Source organism: Ochotona curzoniae, unplaced genomic scaffold (assembly GCF_017591425.1).
Source record: "Ochotona curzoniae isolate NIBS_2020 unplaced genomic scaffold, NIBS_Ocur_1.0 contig_2321, whole genome shotgun sequence".
NCBI classification, from domain to species: Eukaryota; Metazoa; Chordata; class Mammalia; order Lagomorpha; family Ochotonidae; genus Ochotona; species Ochotona curzoniae.
The window spans coordinates 23,444,547-23,465,766 of NW_024465421.1; the positions used below are offsets into that span (position 1 = coordinate 23,444,547).

At 54.3% G+C, this 21,220-nt stretch overlaps 1 protein-coding gene across 1 annotated transcript in view; it reads right to left on the bottom strand.

The window, feature by feature from the left end:
* Positions 1-21,220, bottom strand: part of LOC121151750 (3-phosphoinositide-dependent protein kinase 1) — a 47,644-nt gene that overhangs the window by 20,382 nt on the left and 6,042 nt on the right. Inside the window, exons 2-5 of the mRNA XM_040973537.1 lie at positions 6,350-6,616; positions 4,242-4,284; positions 3,410-3,547; positions 272-416 (exon numbers count right to left, since the gene is read on the bottom strand). Of these exons, the coding sequence (XP_040829471.1) occupies positions 272-416; positions 3,410-3,547; positions 4,242-4,284; positions 6,350-6,616 (593 nt within the window). The remainder of the gene's footprint in view (positions 1-271; positions 417-3,409; positions 3,548-4,241; positions 4,285-6,349; positions 6,617-21,220) is intronic.

The following is a 21,220-nucleotide window of genomic DNA, read 5'->3' on the forward strand; positions in this document are numbered from 1 at the left end:
AACTGACAAAATGACAAAAATGACACCTGGGCTGCCTGCTGTTCCAACACTTAAAGGTGAATTTCAACTCATCCAGAGCTGCCTGTCTCTGGTCTCTCCCTCTGCAGCTCCCATAGTGAGGTACCATCTGGTACCTCTCCCGCCTTGCACAGAGTCAGACATGGCAGACCCAGAGAGCCAACCCCAGCGATGGCATCAACTGAAGCAATGAGTCCTGAAGTCCTGCCCTGGTGACTGAAGTGACTTGCCAAGGCCGCCCGAGGCCAGTTACCTGTGGATGACGCCCTTGCCGTGCAGGTACTCCAGAGCACACACAATCTCAGCAGTGTAAAATCTTGTACAGGTCTCATCAAAAGAACCAATTTTGCGAATATATTTAAGTAGTTCTCCATTTTTGGCATAACTAAGGCCAAAATCTGATTACATAGTTAAGGAAGAGCATTTGTAAGCACTAGCCTTGACAGCCCAACAAAAAAAACTTTTTCCACCTCAATGCTAAGTGCATACTGTGGCCAAGGAAAGTAGGAGTCAGTTCCTGGTCCCTGGCTGTGCCAGCACTCCAGGCCAGCTCTGAGCCCTCGGGCCAGCATGGGGTGCCTTACCAGGAGCACCCTGACGCAGTCCCTGGAGAACACGGACAGCACTCTCAGCCTGGTAGCCACCCTGGACCACACCATCCCCAGAGGTATCAAGAGAGTTCCACTAGAGGCGCCCAGCAGGACCTGCAGCCTTGGTCACAGGTAAACACGCCTGTGCAGTCAAGTTCACAGCAGGCACACGTGTGCAGTAAGGGTACAACAGACTAACGTACACAGCCATCAAGGGTGTAAGACACGTAGCAGACACGTGTGGAGCCTGTAAGCACACACCAGGCACACGTGTGCAACTAGCAAGCACGTGGGCATGCGTGTGCAGCCAGCAAGCGCACAAGACACACAGACACACGTTTAGCCTGCAAGCACACGTCAAGTACATGTGTGTGCAGAACTATTAAGTGTAAAACGCATGTGCAATGAGTTTACAAGAAACACACAAGCAGCCAGCAAGAGTCCAGACACACATGTGAAGTGACAGCGGCCTCAGGAGAGCAGGCCGGGGTCTCCGACATCCAAGTGTCAGCACAGAGCTGGAGCTGCTGGCTAACCCTGTCTGAGGCTCTCCACAGCCTACCCCTGTGCCTCCTCCTTCTACAAATGCTCCTTTGTGCACAAGTGACACATTTCCTGAGAGACAAGCCCTTGTGTCAACTCCTCAGCTCCATCTGTAAGGCACTCGCTGAGGAGAGACACGGGACACGCCCTCTGCTGCCCAGGACCGCAGTGCTGTACCATTTCTATGACTTTTGCCAAGAGGATTGAAAACTCACAAGGATTAAAGCCCACGTAAGCGTCTCCCAGAAAGCATGTGTCTGGCAGCCATCCCCCCAGATTCCTAATCTTCCCTGGCAGTCTCCAACACAAGTCACTGCTGGCCTTGAGCAGAGCTGGGGCTCTGACTGACCTGCCCACTGATGCACCATCACCCCACAGCAAGGAAGGAGCTGAAGGCCTCAGACAATGAGGACCAACCCGGCAGGAGGACCACCAGGCCCTCTCACCTTGGACACAGTGTGATAACTGCTTCAGGAACCAGAACCATAAACAAAACACTCCTCAGAGAATGCAAAGGGTCTATGCTAGGCTCTCCTCATCGTACCCTGTCCCCACACCCATGGGCCTCTTCGTCCAATGCCTCATGATCATGATCACCTCAACGGCAAGGCCAGATGGGCAGTTCCACTGAGACGGCCAGAGCCTCACCAGGAGCCCAATCAGCCATGAAGTGGCATCCCCGATCTCACCTCACTAAGTCATGAGTGCATGCTCAGGGTTACTGTTCCAGCCTACTGCTCTCTCATCCCAGGCGAGCCCCTCATGTCTCTTCAGCCCACTGTGAGTTCTCAGCACACTTGCTACCTCTCCCGTAGCAACCAAGGTTCTGGGTCAGCGAGCATAAGGGCACACTGCTCTCTCCTGCAGGCCAGGAATTCCTGGGGGAGATGCCTACACAAGGCACTGACCCAGAAAGCCTAGCAACTGACCCCAGGTCACAAAGCAAAGGTGACAGGACCAGGCATAGCCTCCTGAGCCTAATGTGGCAATCCTGTCCCTCCCCGGCACTGGGAACATCACAAGGACAGCATGTGTACACTGGCTTGAGCGGAACCAACCAGCCGAACCACCACAGCTGACGGCTACCTCTGCCTTCCCCAGGGCTGGGGGAGGAGGGACCCAGCTGCTTAGGCTCTGAGTTGGATGCCTATTCTCAAGCTGCTGTGGCCATGTCCCTAGGCTCCAGCGCACTGCGCCTGTTTTGGGAGTTGCAGGTTTGCCTGTAAGCCCAAGAGCAGCAATAGGCAAATGAATGCTCCCCTCCTGCCTCAGTGACATGACAGCGCAATGGAGGACAGCATAACAGCCAGGCAATGCCTTCACGCAAAGTGTTTCCTTCCGCTTGCACCAGGAGTCTTGGGCCCATCCTTGTGGAGGTGAGTGCGCCCTCAGAACCCTGCAGTAGTTTGGACTTTGCAACAAGCTACTTAACAAAGACCCGAAGTCTCTCCACCTGTCACTCTGGGAGGACACGGAGCCGTGGGATTCTGCCACAGCCAACAGCAGCCAGCAAGCAGGGACAGGAAAGCAGGGGTCAGGACAGCCCAGGAGGAGAGACACACAACAGACACGCAGGGGCCCTGGCGGCTGCTTCATGAGCACTAGCACAGAGATGGAGATGAAGGAAAGGACCCAGATGGCACCAGAAGACAGTCGGCAGAGCCTGCTGCGAACCTGTCGAGGACGGCCCAAAGCCTTGGAACCCTGCACCCACATGGGAGACCCGGAAGAAGTTCCTGGATCCTGGCTTCAGATCAGCATAGCATCAGCCGTTGTGCTCACTTGGGGAGTGAATCATCGGACGGAATATCTTTCTCTCTGTCTCTCCTCCTCTCTATAAATCTTTGTAATAAAATAAATAAATCTTAAAAAAAAAAAAAAAGGAATGCCACAAGGGCTTGGTGTGAGGTCACGCGCATCCCTGCTGGAGCAGCAGTTTGGGGAGTCCTGGGGAGCACACAGAAGCGGCCACAGGGGGAGGGGGAGGCGGTGGCAGCAGCCCCAGGACCAGCAGACTGCTCAGGCTCCTGTGAGTCACTCCCGGGACCCTCCAATAGCAGCCAGACTCCTCCCTCAGGGCTGAGTGGGGCAGAAGGAGGGCTAGGATCGTTGTCCAGCTGCCCAGTGTGGTCCCCTTCTTACTTCAGGAGCCTCAGCCCTGCTCGCTGCCTCTGGGGACAGCAGCAACCCAAAGAGTCCCACAGACGCACGGGTGGGAGTCCAGCAAGAGGTCATGGCGCTGACCACACAAAGGATACAGAGCTTTTCGTCGTCCTGAAAAGTGAAGTAAAGCTTAACAAAGAAGGGGTGATCCAGGCGCGACATCACATCCCGCTCTCTGGTCACATATGGAACCTTGTTCTCTTTGATAATATGCCGCTTCTCCAGGATTTTAACTTAAGGTGAGAGAGAAGTGAGTTACTACAATCGAAAATGACAGAGTAAAAACAGCTCATAAAGGAAAGTGGTACCATTAAAGTTCTCCAAACACTGCACACATTGGCTCCTCGGTGTCAGAAACCAAGAGTGCCCTCAACCCTGATTCACCCCAGGGTGTTCCTGACGCGCGCCTACACACACACACACACACACACACACTGCCCAGGCTGCTCCTGACGCGCGCCTACACACACACACACACACACACACACACACACACACAGAGGCTGCTCCTGACGCGCGCCTACACACACACACACTGCCCAGGCTGTTCCTGACGCGCGCCTACACACACACACATACACTGCCCAGGCTGCTCCTGACACGCGCCTACACACACACACACACACACACACACTGCCCAGGCTGTTCCTGACGCGCGCCTACACACACACACACACACACACACACACACACACTGCCCAGGCTGTTCCTGACGCGCGCCTACACACACACACACACACACACACACACACAGCTTAGGCTGCTCCTGATGAGCGCCTACACAGACACACAGACACACACACAGACACACACACAGACACACACACACACACACACACACACACACACACACTCTGCTCAGGCAGCTCCTGACACTGACACACACACACACCGTCACCATCCACGGTTACTTGAGTCAGTACTTACTAGCATACTCTCTGGAAGTTGCCAGTTCTCGAGCCAGAACAACCTGGTTGCGGGGCAGGAGGGAGTTTGGTGGGGGGAGGGGAGGGGGAAAAAAGACATTGTAATAGCCATGCCACCCCAGTCTCCCAAGTACCTCTGTGACACCACGCAACCTCCCACCCCACCCAGTGTGCAGGCACATCAACAATTCCTGAAATCCGACGTGTGTGTTAATATACTCTCATATTATCAGCAGTTTCCTTTCTTCATCAGCTGCCAGTAGTTCTCACAATGCCATGAAAGCGTAAATTCAGGAACCCTGCAGACTGCCACAGCCATTGCAAGGAGCAGAACACGTGGCAAACAGCACCTACCGCGTGCACTGAGGATTTCTTTAAGACAGAACTTCAAGAACACATCCTTGAGTACATGGCCAGTGTATAAAGTGGTCCTGGCTTTAGGCCAATTGTTACCACACACTTCACTCACTGAAAAGCTCAAATACCATAAACAGCCACAGGAACTGCCCAGCAGCAGAAAGCCCTCCTGGAGTCCCGTCCCGAGGAGCCCAGCACCCTCCCTCAAGGCCCCCTTACTCCCTAACAGGCGCCCCCAGAGCCCTGGAGTCAGAGTCCCTTGGGGACAGAGTGCAGCCCAGCAGCGTTTCACATAAAAAGACCACTGTGCACAAGCAAGTGGCACCCTGAGCCGCCAGCCTGGAAGCAGCCCAGGCTCCCGGCCACACTCGGGCCACAGTGCAGGCAGCTCGCGCACAGGAGCCAGTGTAATCAAAGGTGTCTCAGAAGGCTCCTGCAAGAGGGCAGCACAGCCCAGGGGCAGAGGACACAGGCCCTGTGAAACCTTGGTCTGGGCCCAGCACAACGGCTTGGCGGCTAAATCCTCGCCTTGCACGTGCCACGATCCCATATGGGTGCTGGTTTGTGTCCTGGCTGCTCCACTTCCCATCCCTGCCGTGGCCTGGGAAAGCAGCGGAGGATGGCCCAAAGCTCTGGAAGCCTGCACCCTCAGAGGAGACCCAGAAGAAGCTCCTGGCTGCTGGCTCCAGATTGGCTCAGTTCCAGCTATTGCGGCCGCTTGGGGAATGAATCAGTGGACAGATCTTCCTCTCTGTCTCTCCTCCTCTCCGTATATCTGACTTTCCAATAAAATTAAATAAATCTTGAAAAAGTCCTACGGGTGAGTGTTGTAGCAGGAGAGGCGCACGTCACTCAGGAGGGTCCAGTGTGACCCCAGCTGACTCACTTCTGACTCAGCGGCACTGTGCGCCTGGGAAGCAGCAGGTGGCTCAAGCCCTTCGGCCCCTGCCACCCCGTAGAAGATGGCACTGCGGCTTCTGGCTCCTGGCTTCACCTCCCAGGACCTGCTGTCACAGCCATTTGGGGGAGTAAACATTTGGGGGAATTGAAGATTTCCCTGTCTTTCCCTCACCCTTTGCCACTCTGTCTTCCACATAAATCTTTTAATATTTCATAAAGGTAAAAAAGGCAAAGAATGCAACTTTCACACCTGCTTTCTGAACAAAAAATTGCTCAGCTGTTCTGGAACTCCCCATCCAGAGCAGCCAGCTCAGACCAGGGCAAGGACCAGCTCTTCCAGGGAGGCCAACTGGGGCTGCATCCTGAAGGCAGCAGGTGTCACAAGGCAGCCGCAGCCAGCATGGCTCTGTGTGCTCCTCTTAGCCAAGAAGCTGCTCCTCAAGCAGAAAACAATGCCAGACAGGGAACCCCAGGCATGTGACGTGACAGCTGTGCAGCGGGACAGAGTGTGCAGGCTACAAGGTGGGCCAACGCCCGGGGCAAAGGTCATTCCGTGTTCCCCAAGACCTGAGCAGGCACGTGCACACAGGGGCTTCCCAGGCCTTGCCAAGCGGCCTGAGGACACAGCAGGGGACTTGCTGCTGCCACGTCAGGGTAGACTCATCACATTTTTTAAGAAAAACCATAAACTAGTAAGAAATAATTCCAGAGCTTCCCGTCCACCAGCAGCCTGGGTCCCCACTTCTCGGAACTGCCATGGTAGGGGTCTTCCAGGATGCCCATGACCCACCCGGGCCTGAGTCTCCAGCTCCAAGCACTGCGACAGGTCAGACGGCAGCAGCAGATACTCACGGTCGAGAAAGAGCCTTCGCCCAGAATTTTCCCAAACTTGAAATCTTCCGGCCGTTTCTTCCGAGGCTGAGGCGGTGGCTGGGCAGCATGCTGCAAGGAGGTGGCACTCGGCCGGGACTCGGCTGTGGTGCCATCCATGGTGGGGTTCTGCCTGCTGCCACCGCTTGGGACACCAGGGGCTGAACTGGACTCAGTCTGGGTCCTCACCATGGATGGGGATGGGCAGGAACATAACACAACGCTGGACTGAATGGGAACGGCGTCATACTGATGGACACAAAGAAGAGAGGTGAGAGTCAAACAGTGCCCACCAAGTGCCACACGAAAGTGAGCGCCACGCAGAACACTGCCAAGTGCAAGTTGCTCCTGTGCAGCCTTCTGCTGTGCCACCCCAACCCCACCCCACCCTCACTCCTCAGGCCCCGTCCTCAGCTCCTCAGCACCGCACACAGCGCCCCTGGCCATCTTCCTGCTGCCAGACTGAAGCAACCAGACAGAGTGTGTATGTTTATTTTTGCGGATGAACACGGTTAGGGTTAGGTACAGACAACCAGTGCTGGCAAGGCTGGCCAGAGCAAGCACACACACAATGCAGCAACCTGGTCCAACTGTGGTCAGAGTGGCCATCTGGGGAGAGAAGCGGGAAAGGAAGATTCCCTCCTTCCGCTCTCCCTCTCTTTCTCTGTAACTGCCTAAAAATAAATGACCTTTAAAAAAATAAAACAGGGCCCGGCGCGGTGGTGCAAGTGGTTAAAGGTCCTCGCCTTGCATGCCCGGGATCCCATATGGGCGCCGGTTCTAATCCCGGCAGCCCCGCTTCCCTTCCAGCTCCCTGCCTGTGGCCCGGGAAGGCAGTCGAGGACGGCCCAAAGCTTTGGGACCCTGCACCCGCGTGGGAGACCCGGAAGAGGCTCCTGGCTTCGGCTTGGCATAGTATCGGCCCGTTGCGCTCACTTGGGGAGTGAATCATCGGACGGAAGATCTTCCTCTCTGTATCTCCTCTCTGTACATCCGCCTTTCCAATGAAAAAAATAATAAAAATAAATCTTTAAAAAAAAAATAAATAAAAAATAAAACACAATTAAGTGTGGACCTTAACTGTTGTACCTGTGCTTGTTAATCAGCATGAGAAATCGGGGCTTTGGAAAGGAAGAAACCCCCGAGAACAAGTGGGGCACACAGAGTCAGCACAGTGTGCTGCCAAGACGCTCAGCGGCCGAGCCAGGCCGAGACACAGCAAAGTGGGTTCCAAGACAGAAGGCAAGCTATACAGCACATCCTCTGACAAGACAAGACACACAAGCAACGGAAGACAGGGAGCAGACAGCAAGAACCAGCAGGTGGCCGCACAGCCCACAGCATGGAGTGAGCCTTGGCTGTGCACAGGTCAGCTCAGGCATTGACACCCCAACAGACACAGCCCATCTCCACTTCCCAAAAGGGAAGTAGCACTAGGAACTGTACCTGGGCCATAGCTGTTGAGGTTATCCCAACTCCACACAAAGCACACCCATTCTGCAGGGACAGGTGTTGTAGCTGAGTAAACTAAACAAACACTTGCAGTGTCGACTTCCGTGAACAGAGTGCTGGCAGTCCTGGCCACCGGCTTCCTGTTGAACTGCAGCTGATGGCTCCTGGGAGGCCGACCAAAGGCAAGCACTCAGGACCCCTTCCCCCGCCTCCCACGTTGCAGAGCCAGATGGAGGCACAGGCCACCAGCCCAACCTGGCGCAGGCCTGGCTGAGGTTGGCATTTGGGGAATGAAGTGTGGGTGGAAGATCTCTCTGTATTACTCTGGCCTTCAAGCAGATGAAAAGGCACGTAAGAACAAGCACTGCGTCACTGTGCGTGTCGGACGCTGCGTCACTGTGCGTGCCGGAACAAGCACTGCGTCACTGTGCGTGCCGGAACAAGCACTGCGTCACTGTGCGTGTCGGAACAAGCACTGCATCACTGTGCGTGTCGGACACTGCGTCACTGTGCGTGCCGGAACAAGCACTGCGTCACTGTGCGTGTCGGAACAAGCACTGCGTCACTGTGCGTGTCGGACACTGCGTCACTGTGCATGTCAGACACTGCGTCACTGTGCTGCAACACGACGCTGTGGTTGTGAAGGCCAAGTGCAAGGGCCATGGCAGGTCAGGATGCAGCTCCTGGTTCCTGGTTTCAGCCTCGGCCAGCCCTAACTACTTGGGAAGTGAACAAAGTATATAAAATATATTTTGCTCTGTTTCTCCTTCTTGCTGCTTCAAATGAATAAATAAATAAATAAGCCTTCTATAAAAAGTATAAAAATGAGACAACCAAATATACAGTGTCAATGAAATATAACTGACTAATAAAAACCTCAGACAGCAGATAAATAAAGTGTGCAAGTGTTCATTTTCTAGGGTGCTAATGGGTATTTAAATGCTCAATAAAATATATGCCACGGGCCCAGCACTGTGACCTAGCGGCTAAAGTCCTCGCCTTGAATGCACCAGGATTCCATATGGGCACCGGTTCTAATCACAGCAGCTCCAATCCCCATCCAGCTCACTGCCTGTGGTCTGGGAAAGCAGTTGAGGACGGCCCAAAGCCTTGGGATCTTGTACCCACAGGGGAGACCTGGAAGAGGCTCCTGACTCCTGGCTTCAGACTGCCTCAGCCCCAGCTGTTGCAGTCACTTGGGGAATGATCAGTGGACAGAAGATCCTCTCTGTCTCTCCTCCTCTCTGTATATATCTGACTTTGCAATAAAAATAAATAAATCTTAAAAAAAAAAAAAAAGAAAAGAAAGGAAAAGAAATCAAGGCACCTGGTGAATCAGGACTGAGGTACACTGAAATTTTACATTCTTTTCTGGTCACTTCCAAAATGTGAACTCACTTAACTGTAAGGTGAGATACGGTGCTGGTGTCGGGGTGCAGTGTGTTAAGCCCCTGCGACGCTGCATCTCCAATGGACACCAGTCAGAGCCCTGGTTTCTTAGCTGCCATTCCAGTTCCCTGTTAATGTGAACGGCCCAAGTGTTTGCATGCCTGCTACCCATGGAGGAAACCCCAATGGAGTTCCAGGCTCCTAGCTTCAGCCTGCCCCAGCCCTGCCACCGTAGCCATTAAGGGAGTGAATCAATGGATGGCAAATCAAGCAATTAATCAATTCCCCCACCTCCCGTCTTACACTCTCCACCTTTCAAATAATAATAAAAATAAAGAAATACATGCAAGATTAAATAAAACCAACAGTGCAGGAAGTACAGACACTGTACCTATAGAAAGAATGATAAGGAGAGACACGATGGAAGTTGAGTGTTAGAGGGGACTTAGGGTCTTCCTGCCACGAACTGACTAGACTCTCAGTACTCTGCACCAACATCCTATCCCCCAAAAACAGAACCAAAGGCCCCAACGTCCATGCTGGCATGAAGGTGGCCTGGCAGGCAGGCAAGCAGCAGTGGCTGCAGCCCCACAGGTACAGGGGAAGGCCATGAACTCCCATCACAGACTCAAACACTCGAGGCTGAGAACTCACCAAGTATGCAGCCGCAGGCTCCCAGGGGCAAATATGAGCAGCAGCAGAGAACAAGCAGCTCAGCCAAGCACCAAAGCACCACTCATCAGGCACGCCACCATGTGGATCACAGTTCCTAAAGTCCGGTGCCAAGTCAATGGGCCTTACACAAGAGGAACCAGGAGTCCAATCATGACCCTAATGAGGTGTCCCTCTAATCAAAGCCTAGAACACAGCACATCACTCTCCCCTTGGAGATTAGCAACAACAATACAACGGCTCAGGTGGCTAATCCTGCACCTGCAAACACCAAGATCCCATGTGGGCACTGGTACATGACCCAGATGCTCCACTTCCCATCCAGCTCCCTGCTTGTGGCCTGGGAAAGCAGGCGAGGACGGCCCAAAGCCTTGGGACCCTGCACCCACGTGGGAGACCCAGAAGAAGTTCCTGGATCCTGGCTTCGGATAGATGCAGCTCCAGCCACTGCAGCCACTGGGGAGTGAATCAGCAGATGGAAGATCTTTCTCTCTGTTAATTTCCCTTTCAAGTAAAAACAAATACATTTAAAAAGAACCAAATAAATCAATAATTTCCTGTCTTCAGGGGCCATGGTGACACCACAAGAACTGTAAGCAGCCTGCAGAGTCCTCCCAGGACGGTCAGTGTGCAGGGAACGGCTTGCACGGGGCCTCTGCGGCTGTGCAGACCTCAGGCCATGACTGCAGGAGTAGCAGTGTGCTGCCTGCAAGGACAGTCAGGGACAGGAGAGGAGCCAGCACTTCCACAGAGCAAGTGACACAGCAGGGCTGCACGCTGCCTGGGCCACACCTGTGCCGAGCACACTCCCGCCATAGTTGCTCCACGAAATGTCTAAGAAACATCAACGTGGTCCTGTCTCCTGGCTCTCTGAGACGCCCTGTGAGCCCTGCTTCCTGCTAGGCAAGGGTCAGGAGCCACGCAGGGAGAAGTCCAGCCACAGCGCAGCAGCACCCAGGCAGGGGCAGGGCTCATTCTGCTTTAAGAGTCAAGGGGATGTGCTGCTTCCACTTAAACACTGACAAGTCATGTATGGAGTAAAATCTCAAACATTTAAAAATAATTTTTTTATTTCAAAGAGCTACAGAAAGGGTGGGAGGGAGGGATAGATATTCTACCCACTGAATCACTCCCCAAATGGCTGCCACTACCAGGGATGGGCCAGGCCAAAGCCAGGAGCCAATCCAGGTCTGCCACCGTGGGTGGCAGCAGCCCAAGTACTTCAGCCTTTGGTCAGTAGCAGGGAGCAGCCACGCACAAACCAGCAGGCATATGGATGCTATTATACCACAACACCAGCCCATGAGGGAATTTTTTTTAAACAGCAAAATGAGACACACTGACTCATGAACCTGGCACACCCACACATCAACATGCCTCTTCACCCATCATGGATAGGCAGACGTGCCCACGTAGCTTGCAAGTGGAAGTTACTGGCTGCTGTGCAGCAGACAGGACCTCAGCCCTGGGCAGTAATGCAAGAGTCACCCAAGAGCAACAAGGACTGCCCCACAGGGTCAGCACGAGGCCTGGAGAGACCGGGCCTCCAGGAAGCAGGCACCCATATCACTAGAAGGAAATAGTGAAGAAATGGGCCATGGGGGAGGAATGTTCCCATAAGCCCATCACCAAAGTGGGCATTCTGGGACAGATTATCCTGACTAGAGCTGGAACTTTGGCACAGAGGGTAAAGCCACAAGCTAAGGCACCAGCATCCCATTCAGGCGCTGATTCACGACCCGGCTGTTCCACTTCTGGTCCAGCTCTCTGCTTGTGACTGGGAAAGAAACAGACAACGGCCCATGTACTTGGGCCCCTGCACCCACATGAGAGACCCAGAAGAAGCTCCTGGCTGCTGGCTTCAGACTGGTCCAGTTCCAGCTGTTGCAGCAATTTGGAGAGTCAACCGGTGGGTGGAAGGTCAGTCTCTTGCTCCCTCTCTTTCTGTAACTCCTCCTTTCAAACAGATAGATAAAAGAAGATAGCAAGGACTATCCAGACTGCATCCAAGGGCTTACAGACTTGCTGCTGCCTAGCTGGGACCACCCAGGAAGCCCCTGGGGCTGGCCAGGACAACAGGACAAGCACCAGGCAACATCAAGGCGGCTGGTAGGAAGCATTCTTTCCCATCACAGTTACTTTCACAATTATCACACTTGTCTCTAGAAAAGTTCCTCAAAACACAGCACTGCCCCCACAGAGCACAAGCTCTTGTCCATGTGGTCTCACGCCGCAGCGCACGGCAGCTGCAGGCACTATGGGCCCACTGGAAGGCACCAGGCTACCTCCAGAGTTCAAGCTGACCCCATCATGGAGCAGTCCCTGACAGGCCAGGCCAGGAAGAAGTAGAGCATGGTTATGGATAAGCCACGCCACCCTCTCCTCACCATCTTTTCACATACTACGGGGGTGGCTGAGGTGGGGAGCACCACACAGAATGGCTGGGCCAGCTGAGCAGGCGCATGGGAAGACAGGAATCTGAAGCACAGCTGTGTGTTTCATTGTTCCTGGTGCTGCTTGCTAGGGGTGCTAGAGAATGAGACACAAACCGGTGCAAGCACAGCCACCGAGACAGCGGTGAGGGGGGACTGAGACAGGACTGAGGCATCCAGTGACCCTGGGCCGGTCAGCCGATGCCACATCCAATCCCAAACGACTGGCTGTCCCAGATGCTGTCCAAGATCTTTCCCCGAGAGCAGCGCACATGTCCAGTCCTCACTCGGTCAGCCTGTCCAGTCACAGGTGTAGGCTGGTGCCAGTCTCCACACGGAGCTCCTCCTGGGAGCTGCCAGGCACAGGACCGCCCACCAGAGGCCACCAGCACCATTAGCTCCCAGGGTCAGGAACTGCAGGACCCAGACACATTCTACGCCAGCAGCCTCTATCAGGACAACTTCAACCCCCTCCCAAGGACACCATACAACATCTCACAACATTCTTGCTTGTTCCTCTGCACAAAGGAAGTGCTGCTGGCAGCAAATGGGCAAATAGGGGCTCTGCTGAACGCCCTCCAGCAAGGACCAAGTGCCCAAATGTGGGCAAGGACTCTACTGCAGTGTTTTAGGAAAGCAGCCCCCAGGCCCACACCCTTGGCAGTGGGCAAGAGCAGTAAGACTCCAGACACGGGACTAGAGACTCAGCTAAGACACAGCAAGCTCAACCGCACACACACTTCAAGCCCTGGAAGGGCTGCCTGTGGGGTAAAGGAAGGGAGGACAGAGGCAGCTGCGGGAAGTGGAGACGGTTCCGAGAAGAACCACAAAAACCAAGGGCACATGCAGATAGAAGAGGAAGACCCCCATGGGTGAGGGGGCACCACCACCTCCTGGGCAGCAGAAGCTGCTGACCCCAACGTATTGCGGGAAGCTCCCCACAGGAAGACCCACAGACACCCCCAGTGCATCCGACTCAGGCCCAGCTGGCCATGACCCGGGCTTTGGCCGGAGAATTACTGGACAGCATTGTTTCCACACGCCAATCTCCCACAATCTGCTGGGCTGACCATACTCAATAGTTTGTGGTTCATATCTTTTTCTAACAAAGTCTCAGCAACAAACACCCCTCCTCGGAGCCTGGTATGACCACTGTGAAGAACACCCTGCTTCCTGCCCAGGACAGCCAGTGCTGAGCCCATCTGACCCACAGGTGGGAATGCACAGCAGTTTCCAGCAGGGACACCACCTTCTGCATCGGGAGCCACCCTGTCCCTCACCACGCTGCAGCAGCAGGCAAAGCAGCCTGAGGATTCCCGCCAAGGGTTTTTCCAGCTGCAGGCAGCCCTAAGCCATCTATAAAAGCACCCCACTGTGCACAGCCCGCCAGAGAGAGCAGTGTCCTCCAGGTCCATCACCATACGCATTAACACACCTCATGCCAACAGCCCAATGGGAAGCTACACAGTCTCAACAACGTTCTCCTGCAAATGCTCGCCCCAGCACCTCTCTCCGCCGCTGACACCATCTGAAGCCAAGGGCACAGGCAGTGGCAGGAAGCCCTGGAGCTGAGCGGAGCGAAGCCCTGTTGGCTGGGGCTCAGGCCGAGTTAGAGGGCACACACCGGGTAAGCTGAAGTGGCCTGCGCCAGGGCAGAAGGGAAAGGACCCACGCACTCTCAGCATGCTCCGCCACAGCTCTTCCAGGTCATGGCGACCACCTCTCTTGAATTTCCCCTCAGGAAGTTCCAACTCTGTCCACAGGCAGGGCTATGCTATGCACCCCACCACCCTGTGTCTGTAGTCTTGAAGGGAGCTGGGAGAAGCCTGGAACCCTGACCATGCCCCGCTGCAACACCTAAGGACACAAAGTGATTGCTGTGGGCCCACCACACTATCCAAAGTCCCAGTTCATCTGTTATTACAAAATATTAACTCGCTGTGCTCACCAAAGCTTCTTCAAGGAGGTAAATCAACTCCACCCTCCAGGCAAGTATACAGCCGACACAGCTGCAAAGCTGCCAGGCTGGGGGTGCTGGTCACCGCCCAGGACAGCTCACTTCCTGTCATAGGGCCTCCCAAAGTGGCGAGCATGGAAACACCGAAAAGGTGAGTGTCCAGGGGCCCAGGCCGACCTTGGGCTGACCAGAGGCCCAGGTAGAGCAGCAGAGAGCAAAGGCTCTGCCTCAGCAGAGGATGACAACAGCTTAGACAGCATGGTGAGTACAGGGTCAGTCAAGTTCAGAAAGAGTAAACAGGCATCTTACGTTTTCCTCTGTAGCCCTCACGAATCAGAAAGGAAAACCAATGATGATCAAAGCAACATCTGCATGTCAAAGCACTGGATTCGAAAGAGGGCAGCGACAGAGAGACACCAGAGCTCCTCCTCAAGACCACGATGCCCAGCGAGCACCCACTGCACATCCTGCACAGCTGCCCGCCTGAGGACAGAGCGAGGCCAAGGCAAGAGGGGCAGAGTGAGCTGGGACTGGGACTGCAGGCGAGGCAGCAGGCAGGAGGGTGACACCAAGCAGAGACAGAGCCGCACCAGGGGCCCAGGCCAGAGCAGTCCCCCACCCGCCCAGCCCGGGACCGCTGGCTGACAAGCCCTCCACGACGGGATCCTCCAGGCCCTGTCCTGGTCAGCGCAGCCCCCAGCCTCTCAGCACAGCAGGAGGTGGTTGCCAGTCTACAGAATGACTGGATGTGTGCAGAACAGTAACGGCAGGGTCCCAAGCACCTGCAAGCACCCACAGTGAAATCAGAAGCCTGAGAAGGAACGCTTCTTCTGGTGTGAAAGGTGTAAAGAATGTTTGTACTGCAGCTTGTATGACAGCGTTTTTAGGTGGTGCCCAAACTACCTAAATGCCCTGTGAGGCTGGGCCCCGAGGCGCAGTGCTGCCTGTGGCCAGCAGCTGGCAGGGCCCTGCTGGGCTTGAGTACCCCTTCAGCCCGTGGCCCTGCAGCATGCCAGGAAAGCCCAGCAACCCCTGGCCCAGGAGTGAGGCCTTCACGGCACAGAGCACCCAAACACTGTCCCACATCCCTTGTGACCAAAACTAGGCTACAGGAATACTTTGTCACTCACAGCTTCTGAGCAGAAACCTCTGGAGACAGCTAAGCCAGCATGTGTTCCCCCTGATGAGTGAGTCACAGTTCGCAGAGACCCCTCCCTCTGTCCACACAGGGCAGCATTACCAGAGGCCCTCTCTTTGTGGCTTCTCTACATGCAAGGACTGGCAACCCTCTACCCAGCACCCTGCCAGGCCTGCCCACGGCCAGCAGGACTCCCTCACCCCTGCAGTCTTCCATTTCCAGAGCCACAGCCTCCCTTTTTACCCACCTCCCAGCCGACAACCAACCCGGTCCCCGGGAGGCAGGGACCCTGCCGCCCTCTCCTTCCACAGGTGCATCATGCTGTACACATCAGGCCAGACCAAAGCCACAGCTACTGGAAACGGGATGAGGAACCAAGAAGTGTTGATTTGGCTCAAGAGTCAGCACTGTCCACCCCCAAAGACTCAGGCTGTCAGGGCCAGCTCTAGAAGAGGGGTCACCATGACCTCCCCCCATCAGGAATCACAGCCCTTACTCTGACATGTGCATGCCAACTACAGGGTGGGAGGCCCATGCACTGCACCACGGCAAGAACCCATCAGCACCCTCTACCAAAGATTTCAACTGACTTGTAAAATGCTGCAGTGCCAGCTCGAAGCCTGCGGCTCCCCGTCAAACCCAGGTCCCTGGCTGCAGTGCTTTACTGCTCACTGCCCCTATGACACCCGGGGGAGGGTCCAGCTTGGCTGCTCCAGACATCTGGGGAACTCATAAATAGGGGATTTTCCCCATGCTTCAAATAGACACATACATTTTTAAAAGATATATTTATTTTTATCAGATTTACAGAGAGGAGAGACAGAGGGATCTTCTGTCTGCTGGTTCACTCCCCCAAGTGGCTGCAATGGCTGGAGCTGAGCTGAACTGAAGTCAAGAGCCAGGAGCTTCTTTTGAATCTTCCACATGCGTGCATGGGCCCAAGGAATGGGGCCAGCTTCTGCTTTGCCTGGACATAAGCAAGAAGCTGCACCTACACAGGACGCCCTGCCGCAGTACCACACAACCCGCTTTTGTGACCACTTGGGCAGTGAATCAGCAACGAAAGATCTCTGTGCAACTGGCTTTCTCCCTCTCTCCTCCCTGTCACTGCCTGTCAAATAAATCCTTCAAAAAAGTCAAATTTTTTTTAGAGTGAATATGGACTACACATAAAGGCCCACCAAAAGGCCAGTGTCGTGACATAGCAGCTAAAGCTAGGTGTCGGTTCTGGCTGCTTCACTTCCCATCCAGATCTCTGCTAATGGCATGGGAAAAGTAGCAGAGGATGACTCAAATGTTTGGCCCCTGCCACCCAAGTGCCAGACCAAAAAGAAGCTCACAGCCTCAGTCCGGCCCAGCACCTAGGGAGTGAACCAACCAGTGGATGGATCTCCATTCTCCTTCTGTGTAACTCAGACCTTTTTTCTTTTTTCAGATTTTTACTGGAAAAGCAGACCTACAGAGAGAAGGTGAGACAAAGATCCTTCATCTGCTGGTTCACTCCCCAAGCGGCCACAAGGCCAGAGCTGTATCAGTCCAAAGTCAGGAGCCTCTTCCGGGTCTCCCACGTGGGTGCAGGGTGCCAAGGCTTTGGGCCGTCCTCGATTGCTTTCCCAGGCCACAGGCAGGGAGCTGGATGGGAAGTACGGCAGCCAGGAGATGTGGGGATCCCAGCACTTACGAGGGAAGGTTTTACCCATTCAGCCATAGTGCCAGACCCAAGATTTTACTGCTTACTGCCAACTCCAAGCAGCTGAACAAAGGCTTGTAGCAGCTAGGAGGACCCCAGGCTTGGGTCATAAACACAGGCCCGAGGCCGACTGTCAGAAGACAGCACCAGCACACCCCTCAGGGTTATCTTCCCAGCAACCCCTGCATTCCTGATGGTCCTGCCCACAGAAAAGAAGGGCATAGGGCCACCTGGTGCACAGGGCAAACAAAGCAAGCACATCTATCTGGGTTAAAAGAACAAGGTTCCTTCCAGCTCAATCTAAGAGGCTCAAACAAAGTAACAGCTCCCCAGGCGTTGTATGACTTCAGACAACACCGTAGCCTCACCTACAGAGAAAAGCTACAGAAACCACCCACACGGGCCAGGTCACTGATATAAACCCACGCTCCTCACTTCCCAGGAAGCTGAAGAGACCCCACAGAGAAAGGTGGAGGGAAGAACCAGGGGCTCTCTCAGATGCTGCTTCCCATCAGACCCAGACAGGTCCAGCAGCCCAGCTCTGCCAGCAGCTCCCCCTCTTAAGAACACACCCCGGGCCCGGTGCGGTGGCACAAGTGGTTAAGGTCCTCGCCTTGCACACCTGGAATCCCATATGGGCGCCGGTTCTATCCCAGCAGCCCCGCTTCCCTTCCAGCTCCCTGCTTGTGGCCTGGGAAAGCAGTCGAGGACGGCCCAAAGCTTTGGGACCCTGCACCCGTGTGGGAGACCCAGAAGAGGCTCCTGGCTTCGGATCGGCATAGCATCGGCCGTTGCACTCACTTGGGGAGTGAATCATCGGACGGAAGATCTTCCTCTCTGTCTCTCCTCTCTGTATATCCGCCTTTCCAATAAAAAAAATAATAATAAAAATAAATCTTTAAAAAAAAAAAGTTTAGTATGAATTTAACACATGTCCCACCAAGTTCTGTGGTGGGACAGAAAGTCTCCAAGTTTGAAAACAAAACATGCACCATGCAAAATCCAGCTGCAGTTGGCGAGGGCATCGCCTGGGCCTCCAGCTGCAGTTGGCAAGGGTATCGCCTGGGCCTCCAGCTGTAGTTGGCGAGGGTACCACCTGGGCCTCCAGCTGTAGTTGGCGAGGGCACCGCCTGGGCCTCCAGCTGCAGGCAGCAGCAGGTGGCACCCCTCACCCAGCCCTCAGCTTCCTCCAAAGGGAGCTTTCCCCATCGTCCCCACCCTGGGCCTGACTCGTGGCTACACCCTCTGGAGTGTCCCCACAGAGGGGAGGGAATGGACAGGCAGTGGACAGGCCTCCCAGAGGGACTGGACACACACAGCTACCCCCTCCCACAGCAAGCATAGGCCAGTCGTCTTCCACTCAGGAATGGCTTCAGGCAACGAGTACAAGTCATATCTGCCCACAGCCAACCTCCCCCAGCTGCCATAGCCCTCCAGGACAGTCTGCTACAGTTTATTAACCAAATAAACAAATCAAAATGACATAATTTAAACCACATGATTTTTTCTAAATCATGAGGGTTTTTTTCTGAATGAGAAGAGTGTATTCACAAATAAAATCTATATTTGTGTTTATTTTTTTATTTGAAAGACAGATTTATAGAGGGCGAGAGATAGATCAATCTGCTGTTTCACTCCCCAAGTGACCACAATGGCTGGAGTTGGGCCAATCTGAAGCCAGGAGCCAGGAGTCTCTTCCAAGTCTCCCATGTGGGTGCAGGGTCCCAAGGCTTTGGATCACCCTTCGCTGCCTTCCCAGGTCACAAGCAGGGAGCTGGACGGGAAGCAGGTCAGCTGGCACACAAACTAGCACCCATAGGGGATGCCGGCACTTGAAGGTGGAGGATTAGCCTGTTGAGCCCCTGGGTGCACATTTTAAAAACTATATGTCCCGGGCTGTGGGCCTGCAATCAGTAGACTGTAATTAACTGTGACCACGGGGGAAAATCTCATACAAGGAAGAGAAAGAGCAGGAAGGGAAATGAGTTGGCAGAGGCAAGCAGCCCTGGCCCCAAGACCGCTCCGAGGCAGCAGCATCCCCTCAGCCTGGCTCTAGGGTTCTTCACTCTGGAAGAAATGTGAGCCAGCTGTGGCTTCCCTCACACTCCCCTCTCTGCCCAGGGGCCTGGCTACTGCGGCTCTCCAGAGCTGAGCAATACCAGCTAGCTCGAGCACCTCCCCAGGCCACCTGTCCACGGCTCCCAAGGGAAAACCCAGGAGACTCTCAAGGCTGACGTGCTCCCAAGTGTTGGAGCCCGAGGGAGGAGGCGCTGCCCCCACCCCTGGGCCCACAATGGGTGCCTTAGGAATGAGAGTACGGTCAAGGGCCCGAAGAGCCTTCTTGGATCTTGTGGAAGCACAGACAGCTGAGCAGGGGACACGTGGTGCTGGGGGAGAGGGGCCACCAGAACAATCGTCTCCTCGGTCCTCAGGTAATTGCGCCCACAGTGCCCAGGGACACTGCCGCCCAAGACTGTCACACAGGTTGGAGACTTCAGGTGAGCATAATGGTCAGGAAGGCAGGGAGCCTCAGCCCAGGACACTGCACACAACCCCAAACCGTATAGCCAGGACACTACACACAACCCTGAACCACACAGCCAGGACACTACACACAACCCCAAACCGCACAGCCAGGACACTACACACAACCCCAAACTGCACTCCAGATCTGACCCATACAGCTGCTGGGCCCCCGGCCACAGCTCCAACAAGGCCCGAGCCGTGAGGCCGCTGTGGGACTGCTGCCCGTGCCGCAGCGACAGCATAGCTCTGGAGAAGCCATGGGGACCCAGGCAGCTCGCCCAGAGCCCTGGCTGCAGACAGGAGAGTGTTTCAAGACGGAGCGCTCACCACCTGCGGCACCAGCAGCCCACTGACTGCTGCTGCACTTCCATCACTCCTGGGACGGCAACGGAGGAGGCGCAGGCCTCGGGTCCCAGACGCCGACACAGGACACCCCGCTGTTCCAGACACCTGGCTCCTGGCCGGCCCAGCCTACCACTTGGGAATGAATCAGTGGATAGAAGATTTTTCTCTCTCCCTCCCTCTCTTCTCTTCTTTATCTCTCTTCTCCCTCTGTGCAACTCCGACTTTTCAAAAAAAAAATAATAAGTTTTTTTAAAGCAGCCATAACACGAACTACCTGCATGCCACTCCTGGTTTCAAGCCCCTGACTAGTTCCTGACCCAGCCTCCCACTCAAGCACACCGTGGGAGGCAGTGGCTGATGGCTTGCGCACTTGGGTCTCTGACGTCCACCTGGATAGCCAGCAAGACTCCAGGCTCCTGGCTCTAGCCGGCACGGACATCTCAGAGATAAGACAGCATAGGGAGGACCTCTTTGTCACTGTGCTTTTCAAATAAATCAAAACAAAACTTTTAAATAAGGAATGTCACATAAGTCACAGACTACCATATATCAATATTAGTTCATCACCTGTCACAGAACAAAATCAAAGGCATCAGTAAAAGTGATTGAGAAGTCTGGGCACAGTGTGCGTGTTTGCCGTCTCTGCAACTGTTCCATAAACCTAGAAGTCTCCTAAAAATAGTCCATCATAAAAAGAGAAGAAATTAAGAGTCCCTACCCAGCACATCATCTCCTGAGCACCGTATTCTTGCCATAAATACTTAGCCTGGATATAGCCTAATGAGACAAATCCAGGTGCGAGAACATTCTATGACAATCAGCCTTCCAAATGGTCTGGCAAAATAAAAATAAGATTTTATATATTTTGATAAGATTTAAATATCTATTATATATATATACACACATATACATGAAAGTCAGATTTACCGAGATGATAGAAAAATCTTCCTTCCATCTACCTGTTCACTCCCCAAGTGGCTGCAAAGGCCAGAGCTGAGCTGATCAGGAGCCAGGAGCTTCCTTTGGATCTCCCATGCAGGTGCAGGGTCCCAAGGCTTTGGGCTGTACTCAATTGCTCTCCCATATATTTCTGGTAAGATTTATGTACTTCTGGGCCCAGCACGGTGGCCTAACAGCTAAAGTCCTCACCTTCACATGCCAAGATCCCATATGGGCACTGGTTCTAATCCCATCAGCCCCGCTTCCCTTCCAGCTCCCTTCTTGTGGCCTGAGAAAGCAGTCGAGGACGTCC